This window comes from Lepidochelys kempii, chromosome 1 (genome assembly GCF_965140285.1).
Source record: "Lepidochelys kempii isolate rLepKem1 chromosome 1, rLepKem1.hap1, whole genome shotgun sequence".
Lineage (NCBI taxonomy): Eukaryota > Metazoa > Chordata > Testudines > Cheloniidae > Lepidochelys > Lepidochelys kempii.
Window position 1 is genome coordinate 139,437,150 of NC_136380.1, and position 15,983 is coordinate 139,453,132.

Below are 15,983 nucleotides of genomic sequence, written 5' to 3' on the forward strand. Positions count from 1 at the left end.
GCACTTTGTAATTCACACTGGCATATCATCAGAAAGTGAAAATGAGTGGAAAAATGTTATTTAACCAGAGTCAACTAATGGTGCAAGCAGAGCAAAGTGCTTTGGGAAGCACTCCTAGTGGGTGAAAATGAACTAGGAAAGTAGCATAATAGTCAGCAAGCCATCTGCTCAGTTGAAACCAGGCTCCGTAAGAGTTTGTGTTCAAATGTCACTACTGACAGTAGTAATTTTTGACAGCAGTAATTTTGATCTTGCTAGATATAGGCTATAGCTTAAGATATTAAAATTTGTGGTACATCTTACTGATGCAGTCAGACGAACAGTTTTATCTGTATATAAGTCGTCATGAAGCAGCCGCCCTGCATTTTTAAATGCTTTTAACTTTCATGCAGAGATTCTGATGGTTCTGTGCAAAGGCAAACTAGAGTTCCTCATAAATAGTGTACTGAAAAATGCTGAAATAACTAAAATAATTACCATAAAATGTTGTTAAAACTGACAAAAACGTGGCACAGAATGTCTTAATTAGTGTGTAGCTCTGCTGTGTCTATAATAATCTTCCTGTGCTCTGAATGTACAAAGTATGAGGTGCACTTGTATATCCCATAGGGCCATACAGCATATAGTATCCTGCTGCTTTACTGAAAATAACTGGCTATCTTCTAAACAGCATAACCCAGGGTATGTATTGATTCTGAACAAGAAAAGAGTTAAATGATTGAAGCTTTCTTTGGACATACATTTACTCCTTGTTACATTTCCAGGCAGAACTTTGTTAGCCTATTAATTCATTGGAATGACTGGTTAAATGATTTAAAGAAGTAGTACTAAATACATTTATTTAATTTATGACGCAGCCAAGAACCAGTATGGCTTTTTTTTTCATTTTACGGTGAAAGTAATTTTTCCCTTGAAAAGGTACAACGCAAATCCTGAAGAATAGTTGACACTATTTTTCTTAATTATGATTTTTTTTGTTTCCATGAAAGAGTTACTGGAAACTTACAAATATCTCTGTAATTTTTTTTTTTTATCACTTGATGCTTATCTGTTCTATTCATTCCCTCTGAAGCACCTGGCATTGGCCACTGGGCTAGATGGACCATTGCTCTGACCCAGTATGACCATTCTTATGTTGATTGCGGATTTAACATAGTCAGTTAATGCTCTAGCCATTATTCCAAGGAATTTGGATTAAAATCTTGGTTTGCAGCACAAATTAAAAAGATTTTGGTGGCTTAATTCTAGTTTCTGTGTTACATGTTACATGGCATTTGTCTGCTGTGTGCTATTGATTTCTCATTTTTAAGAGCACAGACATTTATAAAGAGAAGTTGTTTTTATAGATACTGCTGTGAGTAAATATTTATCTGAAATGTTATTTTGTACTAAGGTTTTGAAGGCGTGGATATCTTAACCTGAATAGGTGAAACATTTTTCTTTTAGACTGTATGACTGTGATACTTAAAATTAGAAAAAAGAAAAGGAGTACTTGTGGCACCTTAGAGACTAACCAATTTATTTGAGCATGAGCTTTCGTGAGCTATAGCTCACTTCATCGGATGCATACCGTGGAAGCTGCAGAAGACATTATATACACACAGAGACCATGAAACAATACCTCCTCCCACCCCACTGTCCTGCTGGTAATAGCTTATCTAAAGTGATCATCAAGTTGGGCCATTTCCAGCACAAATCCAGGTTTTCTCACCCTCCGCCCCCCCCCCCCCCCCCACACACACACACACACTCACTCTCCTGCTGGTAATAGCCCATCCAAAGTGACAACTCTCTCAAATTTGTGCAGGAAATGGCCCACCTTGATTATCATACACATTGTGAAGATTGGTTAGTCTCTAAGGTGCCACAAGTACTCCTTTTCTTTTTGCGAATACAGACTAACACGGCTGTTACTCTGAAACTTAAAATTAGAAGTGATCTATTAAATGATGAGGTTCATTTCTTCTGCTGGTGTAGGACAGTGTGCCCCCGATAGAGGGCATATCCAGTATTTAATTAATACTACGCTTTACTTTTAAAAAACTCTCTAGTATTAGATGACATTGCCGTTTAATCAAGTCTATCTCCATTTATGCATTTTACACCACAAGCCTAAATTAAAAAATGGTACTGATTTTCTGGATCCTCAACTCCCCTTCCTCCCTGCAGCAATTGCTAGTAGTACGTTACCCAGTTGCCAGGTCTCTTCCATTACTCATGAACTCCATGGGCCACCAGTCTTTACCATTAGATCTTTGCTGCTATCAGTTAGCATTTCTCAGCGAGCATTTCATTACTGGTAAGCATTCATGGTTCAAATAACAGATCAGGAGTGTTAATGACACTTGAGTTTGTTTTTTATTAAACATCTCCGAGAATGCCAAAAGCAGCAGAAATAGTAATTCCCTCTAAAATCGCAAAGGGGTTTGTTCCTTTATCAATTCTTCCCTTTGAACTAAAACTGCTGTGATCAGCTAAATGGACACTTTAGTAAAAATAGTGAGATTATAGTGGCAGACTATACTGAATATTCAAAATATGCTTCCTTTTTCTGGAAATACTTGTCATTGTTTTAGGTTCCTCATAACTGAATGGTTCTGATGTCTCATTGAATGCTGCATTTTACTGCTACTTTCCAGCAAGAAGTCCAAATTGTTGACAGAAATTGAGAGACAGGAAGGGCTGATCTGCAGATGTCTGCAAACTTCCACAGTTGTTTTTTTAAATAAGTCAGTTTATTGGGAAAGATATAGTTTCATATGAAACTGTTTTTAACACACAATTCAAATAAATATTTTTTAAAACAGTTGTGAAGGTTTCCAGCCTCTCTTATGCATCTGTCTGCTGAGGAATAATTATTTTGTTGGCATCAACAGTCAAGCAAGATAGCAACTTCTTGTTTGTTTTGGAATTATACAAGTTTTAAAATAAAGGCTATATCAGTTAGATCAGACTTACCTGTCTGAGCTGCTGACAATTCATTATTTTATATATCAGGGTGGCCAAACTTACTGGCCTGCCGAACTGCATATGACAATATTCAGAACTTTGAGAGCCGGGGTACACTTGCCAGGAGTCAGGGCTTTAGCACCTCGGGAGATGCTTGCCAGGGCTTGGGGTTTCAGCCCTGCTCCTGCTGAAGCCCCAGCAGGTGCACCCTGTGGGTTTGAAGCCCTGAGACCCTCCTCCCCTCTGTGCAGAAGCCCCCAGCTCATCAACCCACTGCAAGGCAGAGGTCCCAAGTCTGGTAGGTGGAGAATGGGGATGTGTGGAGGCGGTTTTGAGAGCTGCACTTCAACTGTTAAAGAGCCACATGTGGCTTGGGAGCAACAGTTTGGCCACCCGTTTGTTTATATATATATTCATCATAACACACATTTTATATATATATATATATATATATATATATATATATATATATATATATATATATATAATGCCTCAGTTCAGCCAGCCTCTTAAGCCAGTGCCTAAGTTTAAGCATAGCTGTAATCCCATTTATTCTTGTGGTATTACTCATGTGCTTAAGTACCTCTCTGAGAGGACCTTTAACATGCTGAGTCAATGTGTCATAATGTGATAGTGCCCAAACACTGCTATAATATGATCTGGTCTTGCCTGAGTAAATAGGCTCAAACTGTGTTACTGAAGAGCTTTTTAAAGACCTGGTGGGAAAAGGCTCTGTATCCCATTTTTGGTCTGATCAGAAAACTGAGTGTGGGGATTGGATAGGAGCAAAGAGGAAAGATGGCAGATTCATACCCAGAGCACAGTCCATGTTATTCACTGAATTAGGTAGGGGTCCTCTGGAAAAATAGCATGCAGCTAAAGATAGTATCATAATACATATGCACCAGGAGGCTAAGTTATATTTGCACAGGCAGCCTGAATTCTGACTCTTCCTAACTTTTCAGTGCTTGACCTTATAGTCTTATTGTTCCTTTAACATTATTATATTGCATGTACTTTTTTAAAAAAAATGTTTTTTCAAAATAAAGGAAATGCTGGACTTAACTGCAGGGCAAATATTTTGAACCCAGAGCATTTACTGTGGTTGTGTCAACATTTGGCATGTTACAGTTAGACTGTAAGCGTTTCGGGACAGGGCCTTTGTCTTTCTGTATATTTGCAGTGTCTCTCGTATTGGGACCTCATTCCTGTTTGGGCTCAAATGCTACCATAATATAACAACTAAGTATGGAATTGTGAACTGATGTACTTTGATAGCTCTTGGTAATTCTGTTTTCTCAATGGTTCTCCAATTTCAGTGCCACTGAGTATTTAAACATAAAGGGTGAGATTTTCACAAGTGCTCATGGGCCTAACAGTTCGTAGTCTGTAGAAACAGTTAGGCCGATGCCAAGTGCTTTTTAAAATCTCACCCAACGTGCTTTGTAACCTTCTCCCTTGTTAATATCACTTAGAAGCACAATGCATGTCTTGGAAGATGACTTAAATCTTAAACACTCAAATTTCAGTTTAATTGTAGCTAAGCTATTGTACAGTGCAAATAAGTGGGTAGTACTAGGTGTGGTGAATATGCTACTGCCATTAGAATGGTATACAGAATGGTGTCCAGACTTCTTTCTTTCTGTACATGCTTTTAGATTATGTTTCTGTGAGAGTTGAGGATGATGTTGAAGCTGTGATCATTCAAAATTCTGAAATAGAAGATGCAGAAAATGGACTGTCCACACAAGGCTGCGTGTCAGTGGAACAAAATGCTCAAGTAAACCGTGATGATCACTACATGACTCAACTTACATATGGTAAATACACTTAATTTCTTCTGGGAGTTAATGCCCATGGCCCATCCTTCTGGCAGAGTGCTCAGTCATTGTATCTTTAACACTATATTCCCCATTACTTTTTCTCTTCTGTCTGTGACTCTATAACCTTTAAAAAGCTACTTATTAATAGCTGATAGTTTTGATAGTATAGTTTAAAACAAGTAACTTTAGAATCTGTTTCCCCTTAAGGATGTTCCCTGTTAGTGGTGATCTCAATAATAAGGTTTAAGAATTGTTTTTCTCACATATACATAGGAATTCATTATTTAAAATAGAATCTGTTGTAAGAAGATTAGTATGTAATTTGGAGGGGAAAAAACAAGACCAGAGAAATCTGGCTGCCCAGTAGGTGTGGCATTTAGCTAAATTAATTGGGATACAATGAAAATTCTTTTATGCACTATTCTAGTAAATTTGTCATTTACGTTGGGGTGTTGCCGACTGTAGGTACCCTTTAATGTTTTGAACTCTGTCTGGGGGAGAATTGGGTTGTAGTTTTGAGAAACTTTGCTTGCTTACTATTGGATACAAGATGCCAATGAAGGTAGTATATGTGTTTAGGCAGTTAATTTATAGAATCATAGAATATCAGAGTTGGAAGGGACCTCAGGAGATCATCTTGTCCAACCCCCTGCTCAAAGCAGGACCAATCCTCAATTTTTGCCCCAGATCCCTAAATGCCCCCCTCAAGGATTGAACTCTAAACCGTGGGTTTAGCAGGCCAATGCTCAAACCACTGAGCTATCCCTCCCCCCGAAGAAGAGTATATATGAAGAGTATAGCTACAAAGGCTGTTAACTCATTTCCATTAGATTGTAACAGGAATCAAATCTTAACTCTAGTTTTCACATAACATTAACTAATATCAGTAGTTTAATCTGTTAGATTCAGCTATATGTTTTGGCTTGGAAAGGATTAAGTGGAAACCAATTTAGACTATGGCCACGTACAGCAGTGATTGCTGCAGGCAGGCCCACAGCAAGAAAGGTGACGCTGGCACAGAACCTCTCTAAGTGAGATTTAATTTGATTTTAAAATGCTAGACATTTGCACACTGCATCATAGTACCTGAGCACCAACAATACCATTGCCCCCATAGAAGTTCGGGCCATACATGTGCATGGATCCTCCTTTTCCCTTAGCACAATCCTCCTTTCCGACCTGAAAGGTGCAGACATATCATGAAAAGACAGACCCTTTTCCAAAGAGGTTACGTTTTAAGTATCTGACAGGACACAACTGGTAGCTACAAACAGATGGGGAATAGAAGAAAACAGTGCAACCATTACCACTAGCATCAAAGTAAACACTAAATGAGATTAGCGAGAGAAATGAAAAACAAACATCTACAGGAAGAGTCCCATCATTCTATAACAGCTTAGTATTTTCTAACAAGGAAGCAGATCCTATCTGTGTCCAGTCAGTCCCCTCATACCTCTGATACATGCTATAAGCTATAGCAGAGAAACACGGTTAGTCACAACCTCGTGTAAATATGGTTCCTGAGACAAAGGTTCTAACCTGGGTTTTCCTGACCAGTCTAATCTATTATCTCAGTTTCACTGTAGCAATTACCATAATAAGAGTTCCCTCGTGTAATCAGGTCATCCCTGACACAATTCAGTTGTGCGTTCTAGATGAAGCCGTGCTGTGCTACGACTCCTGTAAAGACCAAGGCAGTAGTACAGCTCAGGGTCAGAACCATCCAAACTGCAAAACTGGAGGGTGTCAAGTCCTATCATGAATAAATAAGGTCCATCAAAAGCATAGTTTAGATGGGACGTATAGCACAAGTAATAATAAAGCCACTGCAACAAGACATGCTTCTAGATAATGCTCATGTAGACAGAGTCTATGATATCAAGAAAAGCTTTCAGAAGTGGTGTTAACTGAAAGGAATAGCATTTTGTATTACTTACTCCAAGTCATGAGAAGTATCTGAGTATTAAAGTTATCTTGTGACTTTATTGTGAGGCATCCAGAGAGGTCACAGAATACTGATGATTTAACTTTCCCATGTTACTGTGTGACATCCCATGTCCCAATGTATTTAGTTTGTCATAGTTAGTCTAGATCAGTGATACTCAGACCTCAGTGGTTCAGGAACCTCATTAACCCAAAAGAGCCACAGCAGTGTAAATTCACGGTTTAATTTACTATAGGACTATATATTCATATTTAAACAGTATGACAGGAAATATTTAGTTTTTTATGTATATTATTCTCACAGCAAAATGACCAAGTATTATTATTTTATCAACTACAATTGGTTAATAACATAGTAAAAACATCTTGGTTAGTAATTAAATCACACAGTGTTTTAATATCATGTGCAGCAAAGAGCTGTAGGAGGCACATTAAAGAGCCACTTGCGGCTCGCGAGCCTCAGTCTGAGTATCACTGGTTTAGTGTATTCAGCAAAACATTTTTAAAAAAGCAAAATTACCATCCATGCCTGGGAAATGGACAAAACAAGCATTGCATAAAAGGGTCCTAAACACAATAAAGTGATTATAGTCAGGATGTCTCTTCAGTGGATCCAAGTCATCTCCCATGTTTTCATAACACTGACACTGTTTTTTTCTATTGTTTTCTGCTTGACAGTAAAGTTTACTCTTGGTTTTTGTAGATTTCCACTTGAAAACACATTGATATTCCCTATCCCTTCTTTTCCTCATCTCTCCCCAGCTATAGTGAGGGGTATTTTGTTTGTTTTTGTTTTCTAATACAGCAGAACAAACATGCCAGGTCATCTGTTTGTGAACCAGCAGTGACAGATGGATGTCAGCCCAAGTCTCGGAGGATAATTTAACTATTATTTCAGAATCAGCAGAGGGAGCATGATGATCATTTTGTCAGCGTGCCCCCCCCCCCAAATGGTGGGTTGGTGGTGGGTGTTTTTAAATAGCAGGCAAGTAAGGAATTTTAAAGACTGCTGTCATAGTAAGTAAAAGTTGGCAGCTATTCCATTTGAGGATGTCCAGCACTTACAATTAAAAGCCCCTGTTTTCAGCTGTTAACTGTCATGTTGTCTTGAGTGGCTCACAGCTGAGAGCGCCAGCCTCAGGGCAGACTGTCAAAAAGAAGGGCAGAATCCCCAAACTGGTTGTATTTTCTATAATTATATTTCACCAATCCAGTAACAAGTGTGAACTCCTAAAGTACTGTAACAGTCTTAACATCAAGTCACAGACAGTCCCCTTGGGCATTCCAGTATATCTTGCCATCCAGGCAAGCTGGACTATATGGTAGATGGTCACTTTACACCAAAAATCACAGCAATATTCAGGTTACTCCAGTCCCAAAGGACCAGTCACCTTAGGTCGATTGTACTCAGATCTCAAATCAAAGACAATGCCTGTAGCCAATCCTGTAATAAACTAACCAAAGATTTATTAAGTAAGAAAAGAAATAAAGTTATTTACAAAGTTAAAACAGGAAGCATACGCACAAATGAGTTACAGTCTTAGATTTAAAAAGGTAATATAAGCTTCTATAATAAGCAGCTCTATATGTCCTCTAGGGGTGACCCAAGCTAAGCATCATGGGGATCTCCTCCTTGTGTTTAGGAATCTTTGCCTCCTAGAGTCCAGACCGCATAAAGACACCCAGTTTCTCCTTGTCAGGCATTTTTATCCCCTTCACTCCAGAATCCAAGCTGATGGGATGAGTTCATGCACACGCCTTCCCTTCCTGCAGGGAGTGAGGAATGCAGTCAAGAAGGTCTCTGTCCTTTGATGCTACACAATGTTTCATTTGCCTTCATTGGGCCATCTTGTTTGCAGGACGAGCACTTTACCTTCATTAATGCTGCTTTTCTTGTTTGGTGAGTTACACAATTACAGAGGTTTACAACACAAACACTCAATATAACTTTATACCATGAGATACAGATAGTATATGTAGGATTAATACATGTAGCATCCTACAAGCATTCCATAAAGTCTAAACACATTCTTATAACACCAATGTCTATTTAAGTCGGACTGGTTTCCGGCTATGGGTTTGTCATTGTTCACTGAGGCCCTGGGCTTTTGTCATGAGCTGACATCTGGTCTGTCAGCATCAAAATAACTTTTCCAGACTTAACCATTTGGACTGAAATTGTCCATGTTTGTTTTCTGGATTAAGCTGATAACTTTTTAATAAAAGTTTCAGGAAAAGTGCTTCAGCAATTTTCAAGAATGAAGTTATTTTCTGGGAGTCCATGGGGCTGTGTCCTTGGTCCCCTTCTCTTCTTGTACTATGCCTTATCTCTGAGTAATCTCATCCGCAAATTCAGCTACCATCTCCACCCTGACAACTCTCAGATCTACCTCTCCACTCCAGACCTGTCTTCTGTCCAAACTGAAGTGTCCGTCTGTCTATCTCTGAACCTCTTTGAGGATATCTAGGTATCAGCTCAAGTTCAACATGGCTAAACCAGAGTTCTTAATCATACCCCCCGTTTCCCCATCCCCTCCTTTCTTGATCATTGTGGACAACACCACAGTCCTGCCTGTCATTCAGGCCTGTAACCTAGCTGTTATCTCCATCTTGGACCTTTCTCGCATCCAGGCTATGTCTAGATATTGGGGTTTTTTTCTGCATAACATCTTTAAAATATGACCTTTGATATCCCTTCACACCGCTAAAACTCTCATCATCTCACTTGTCAATTACTGCAATGTCTTTCTCTCTGACTTTGACAAATGCAGTTTTGCCCCTTTAGTATCCATTCAGACTGCTGCTACAAAGAGAATTCTCCTAATCCATCACTTTGACCACATCACTCCTATCTTCGTATCCCTCCACTGGCTCCCCTTTTTTTTTATTGCATCAAGCATAAATTGTTGCTTGTAAATCAATAGAAGCTAGGGATTGCAATGGGAGATCAGGGCTGCCCCATTGTGCTATGCTCTGTTTGCACCTACAAAGCCGTTCATGTCCTATCCTGTCTCTAACTATCATCTCTCATTCACTATCAAGATGTTGACTTCTGTCTCAGATTGGCCAATGCTGCCAGTGTCTATTGTCCACTTGTTACATTTTTCAACAAGTTTCTTTCTTCCATGCTGCTCCTCATGCTTGGGAGCAGCTCCCTATAAACATCTGCAAAGCCACTTCATTGTTCTCCATAAAATACCTTCTTAAAATTTTTTTTTGCCATAATGTCTGCAAAAAGATTGGCAATGGTTAGGCCGCTGGTGTGCTGAGACCACTGCCTGTCATGCTAACCAGTATTGTCTCATTGTTTCCTTGTACTCCCCCATCAGTTTGTCTGTATCTATCTATCTGTCACCTCATGTCTTATACTTAGATTGTAAGATCTTTGTGGCAGAGACCATCTTTTTTTACAGCACCTAGCACAATGGGGTCCTGGTCCAGACTGGCTCTCGGTGCTACAGTAATACAAATAATAAAATTAGGCAGAAATAAGTAATTCTGCTAATGTTTTTGCCTCCAGCTGTTTCTTTTAAGAGCTTTTTCTTTGAAGAGTTCTTCTACTTTTAGGGTTTGAGGTAGGAACTGGAAATTTTGGCAGGAGAATAGGCTTGGAGGCTGAGATATGCCTTTCGCTTTCCCTATGAAAATCCATGAAGATTTGCCAGAGTTCCAAGCCATTGGAAATTGCCATTTGCAGATGCTCAGTAGAATTTGCTAAAGGGTTGCTGCAAAGTTTCCAAAAATGTTTATGGACAGTCTTAAACTGGCATGTCATACCTTCTCAGTGCTTGACTTTGCAACTGTAGCATAGAATTTGTATGTAATTGTAGTGTCATTGTTTTTGACGATGTAGTTAGAGACATGACAGAACTTCCATCATACAGGAATTTCTTATGATTTGTGGGACCTTAGGTTGCTAGAGGGGAAGTAGTAAGGTCAGAATGAAGAGGTGAGAGACATTCCCACTGCCTGAGAGGTGAAATTGATTAGGCCTATGATTTGCTGAGTCAGTGCAGAGCAGGAGAGGGTGGGGGTGTGTGTGTGAGCGAGAGAGAGAGACGAGCAGTCTTTTGCATTGTCTGTGTTGCAAGTCATCCATACTAGTTTAAACTGTGTTTCTGGACTTTATGGGCTAGATCCCCAAGTGGCCTCAAGCAGCATATGGTGCATCTTTGAGGTGAGAACATAGGTGACTTTACACTCTTTTCTCCGTTTCACCCCCAATCATGTTGCAAGTTGAAAGAGCCTCATGTATATTAATAATTATTTGTTTGTAAATCAATAGAAGCTAGGAATCGCAACGGGAGATCAGGGCCGCCCCATTCCTCTAGGCCCTGTACAAATGCATAACAAAAAAAGAGTCCTTGTCCCAAACAGCTTACAGCCTAAGTGTTGGTCAACACTGTTCTCCACTTGTAAGGTAACTCCCTTCTCTTCATGTGCCAGTATATTTATGTCTGTATCTGTAATTTTCACTCCATGCATCTGAAGAAGTGGGTTTTTTTACCCACAAAAGCTTATGCCCAAATAAATCTGTTAGTCTTTAAGGTACCACTGGGCTCCTTGTTGTTCTTGTGGATACAGACTAACACGGCTACCCCTCTGATAAGTATAAGATGAGCGCTAGTAGATGAAATACGAAAAAAACCAATGAGGAAGCACAAGATAACAAGGGGACTTGCACTGGCAGATAGCAGCTCTCAAGGAGCAACGCTGCCAGCCAGGATCACATCACCTGTTAGCCCTTCCTTTCCTGTCCCTATTTTTAATTCCCTTTGTGCCAGTTCAAAGGAGACTTGAGATGGGCTGAAGATCTGGCCCTCTAACTTGGTTGTAAAGTTTAGGATAAAATCTGGCATATGATTCTCCTTCAAGAAGCAGTAACTTTTTTTTTTCTATCAATTGCAGGCAAACTTAATTCAGTCATGTAAAAGTTACAAAAGTATTAAAATAGAAGTTGGCCAATGTCAAGCATTTGTTTGCAGATGTACAGTTTTGCTGTTAAATGTTTATCAAACAACATCAGTTAGTTTGCTCTAGATCATCAACTTTTTGGGGCAGGGATTAGGACCAGACCTTTTTCTTCACACGGCTCTTCACAGAGATAAACACGCTCAAAAATTGAAGGTGATAAACAGAGTGAATACTTAGGGAAGGGAAAGATGAGGGTAAAGAAAATACAAATAACGGTGAGTTCTGTATCGCGTTGTGAACAATGCATTTAAATTCTGATTCCTAGGTTTTTGTTGTGGGGAGGGTTTTAAATGAAGAATGAGATAAGGCAAGAAGAGGCGTAGGTACTCAGGAGTGAAAGTCAACAATGGAAAGTATGGCAAATGAAATGCATTTTGAGGAGGAATTGGAAAGAATAAAGTTTAATAAAAGTTAATTAGAGGATAAAATGAGCAAATAATTTAGTGCTTGATACGTAGTTAGATAGTAATTAACCTTAAATGGCCAGGATGCTGCAGTTTTAAAAATAAGCTATTGTTCTTGCTTTTCATGACAGATGTCTAATTCATAGATTCCAAGGCCAAAAGGGACCATTGTGATAATCTAGTCTGACCTCCTGTATAATACAGGCCATAGAATTTCCCTGAAACAGTTCATGTCAATTCAGTGGGAGAAGTTTTCTAACATGCTTTCTTTTAACTTTGGCTTTTGTAGGAGGGGAAGGTTTGTCAGTACTGAGTGAGCCAGTGGTGTCACAGATGAGCCATTCTGCAGGTGTGCAGAGAGATGGTCAGAACCCAGAAGAAATGGAGTATGTTTTTTTGCATAAAAGACGACGACTTACCCCCTCTCTGGTGAGAAATAGCATGGTATGTGTATCTAAACAAACGCTTGCTCTGCTTTGTCAGGCAAATTGCACTGCTATTAGCAATTCCAGTTCTCATGTGAGAGAATTGTCTTATATACTTCCCCCTTTTGTGGATTATTATTGTTTGTATTACGGTAGTGTCAAGAAGCTTTTATAAGGGTTGGAGCCCCATATTGGTAGGCATTGTACATGCGCAGAGGAAGAGACCGCTCCTTTCCTGAAAAGCTGACACTCTAAGGATTGGTCCTGCAAGCAAACCTTTGACATGCAAACTCATATTCTTCTAAAAAGTAGGATACATTAGGGACGCTTCCTTCCTTTCCCACAGGTTTCGAGATGGAATGATACCAATCATCGTTCCTTACCTGTTACTGATGGGCAAATTATTGGGCAAACTATGTCCAAAAATAGACCATGCATCTCGCACATTGATGCATATCTGTGGGCAGAACTTGGCTCATAGCACAGAGCTATACTTTAATGGCCAGCTGAAGAACATAAAAAAAAAAGTTTACATTTTAAATATCAACAAAGTGGTCTTGTCAGTACTAAAACAGGGCGCCAGATTATATTTGAACTCTGCCAATATTACACATTATATAGTTTTTCATTTGAGTAGTGTGACAGAAATTTGGTGTAATTAAAAAAAAAATCAAATGCAAAATAGTTTATGCTGGACAAGAAGGGCTTCTCACATCTTACATGTAAAATGAGCATCTTTATTTTAATTTTTTAAGTCTCTTTCTCCACCGGGTGGCACTGTTGATTCCTGTCTACAGGAAATTTTCATATAACAAGGGACACTATGGGCATGTGTACACTGCAATTAAAAACTGGCAGCTGGCCTGTGCCAGCTGATTTGGGCTCAAAGGGCTCAGGCTGCAGGGCTGTTTAATTGCAGGGTAGGTGTTCAGGCTTAGGCTACAGCCTAAGCCCTGGGATCCTTCCACCTCACAGAGTCCTAGAGCCCAAGTCAGTTGGTATGGGCCAGCCACAGGTTTTTAATAACAGTGTACACATACCTCTTTCCCCTAGCTTCTAAAGAGGCACTTCCCATGGGCTCTTTTGTTACCTGTATGTTTTGTTGTGTCTGCTATTTTACTTAAAATGGTCTTTCCTGAAGAAGAGACCAGGCCCTGGCTGTTTTGTTCTTCACATTAATGAAAGAAGAGCTTGTGCTAAACAAAAGATCTTTATTTTTAACTTTTTACATCCACTTTAGCATCACATAACCTAGAGCCTGCTCCTAGCTATCGTAAGTAGCATTCTGTTCTGAAAACATTCATGGAGCCCTACATTCCTATGGGAAAGGCCACCCTTTAACTCTCCAGCCACATCCTTGCATAGCAATAGTGACTGCTCCAAGAGCCATGCCAAAGAACGTTAATGTTTCAGGAGTACAAGGACACCCAGTGTCAGATCAGGTTTACCCCAACATATAAAGACTTGTCTGCAAGCAAAGTTGCACTGATTTAAACAAATGTTTGACTTTTAAATTGACTCATTTAAACCATTACAAAAGGCTTTGCAGACATTCTTAAATTGATATTAAACCTGACAGATGTTTGTACATTGTCTAGCACAATGGGGCCCTGGCTTCTAGGGTTTACCAAAATACAAATAATTCACTAAATTGATCAGAACTATTTAAATTGAGATAAGAACAGTTTTAAGAGATACCAAAATAAGAACATCTAACATGGTTTTGCACTGGTTCTAACTAAATCTGTTTCAAAACTGATATAAGTTAAATCTGTTTACATAGTGGCAAGGCCTTAGTTGTAAAAAAATAAGTTTTTTGTGAAACAGTCAGTGGAAAGATTTCAGGTTTGTTTTTTTTGTTTTTTTTTTAAATTGCAGTGAATTTTTTAAATAACCATTCCCTGCAGCCTAAACACTTCTCCATTGTTTTAGTACATGAGTAATTGAAAGTGATATTGACTAGTAACTGACTACAAACAAAAGTGAAATTGGGTAGCTTTGTCCTTGCTGAGAGACATGCAGCAAGTAAACCTTACAAGATGTGAAAAATGTGGATTTTGTTTCTTTACTTATTAATAAACTCAAGTGTCAGTAAAATGTACATGGATATGTATATATATTTGTAATCCCTGTAAAGGAAAACTGACTTGAAAACTTATGTCACAGTTACAATGTGACTAATACTAGAACAAATCTATATTAATCTGCGGTGTTTGAAAACATCCTCCTCATTAGTTGCTATACTTAATATATGAAGCCAGTGCCTTGGGTTCCAGAAAAATATATAGGTCATCTAGACCAGTGGTTCTCAAGCAGGGGTCTGGGAGCCCCTGGGGGGCCGCCAGCCGGTTTCAGGGGATCTGCCAAGCAGGGCCAGCATTACACTTGCTTGGGCCCAGGGCAGAAAGCCGAAGCCCCGTTGCATGGTGCTGAAGCCTGGGGCTCTAAGCCCCACTCGCTCTGACCCTAGGCAGAAGCTGAATCCTGAGCAATTTAGTTTTACAGGGCCCCCTGTGGCATGGGGCACTGGGCTATTGCCTTCTTGCTACCCCCTAACGCTGGCCCAAATTTTTATATGCAGAAAAGCATATAGCTGTGGCATAGCTGGGTCGTGGAGTTTTTATAGCATATTGGGGGGGCCTCAGAAAGAAAAGATTGAGAATCCCTCATCTAGACTGTTTTATGCCTTGTATTCTGTGATTGCTCCTAATTTTACATGTTTCCAAATATTTTTTTTCCAGATAAGATCCAGGGAAACAGAATATGAAGATGGTGGAAGCGTTATTTATGAATATGAACCAGATTATGAATGTGTAAGTCTTTTTTTTTATTTTTTTTTATTGCTTTTTTTGTTGGTAATGACTGTTGCTTTGGGGGTTCATTACAAAAACAGTTTTGTTTGTTTTTTTAACATGATATGAGATCCTAAAGCTCGGTGTTTCTCTATATGTTTCTGGCTGCAAAGCATTATGATTTTAAGTTTCAGCTTAGCTTCTTTATTTTGAAATGAAACAGGGAAGTGTTGTCTCTGAAGCATCCTACACAGGAGATCAGCAGAAAACCCTTATGGAAGTCCTCAACTATTGTCAGGTACCTCATTTTTATCTTCGAAATAGTTTATAAACCTCTGCAAAAAAACAAGGCAAAATTATGTCCTGTTTCTATCCCTGTATATGTGCCACTATAACAGCAATTTGCAACTCTATTGCACCCAGTTGTTCATTTCTATAAACTTCACTTGACTTAACTGTAAATGCATTTTGCTTATTTTTGATTGACTTTTTTATATGCAGCCACTGAGCCTTTTACAATGTAATTAACCTGAGAGTGTCTCCAAAGGTCAGTAGTAATACAACATATGTAATACAGAGTCCATTGATTTACTTCAAGGAATTGCAAGGTAATGGGAAATGTTTGGCATATAGATTTTGAAGGCATCTGATGTTTGCTTTTAGAATATTACC

General features: G+C 39.1%; 1 protein-coding gene across 8 annotated transcripts in view; it reads left to right on the top strand.

Moving 5' to 3' along the window:
* The window catches only part of BEND2 (BEN domain containing 2), a 34,618-nt gene that overhangs the window by 2,726 nt on the left and 15,909 nt on the right, over window positions 1-15,983 (top strand). For 4 of the 8 annotated variants that reach the window (XR_012160296.2, XM_073356280.2, XM_073356267.2 and 1 more), the window contains exons 2-5: window positions 4,608-4,769; window positions 12,384-12,538; window positions 15,261-15,332; window positions 15,535-15,609. Coding sequence is in view for 7 of the 8 variants with exons in the window: in XM_073356280.2 (XP_073212381.1) it covers window positions 4,608-4,769; window positions 12,384-12,538; window positions 15,261-15,332; window positions 15,535-15,609 (464 nt within the window). In the remaining variant the exon portion in view is untranslated. Of the gene's footprint in view, window positions 1-4,607; window positions 4,770-8,416; window positions 8,617-12,383; window positions 12,539-15,260; window positions 15,333-15,534; window positions 15,610-15,983 lie in introns of those variants that run through there. The other 4 variants (XM_073356324.1, XM_073356334.1, XM_073356296.2 and 1 more) reach the window with 4 other exon arrangements.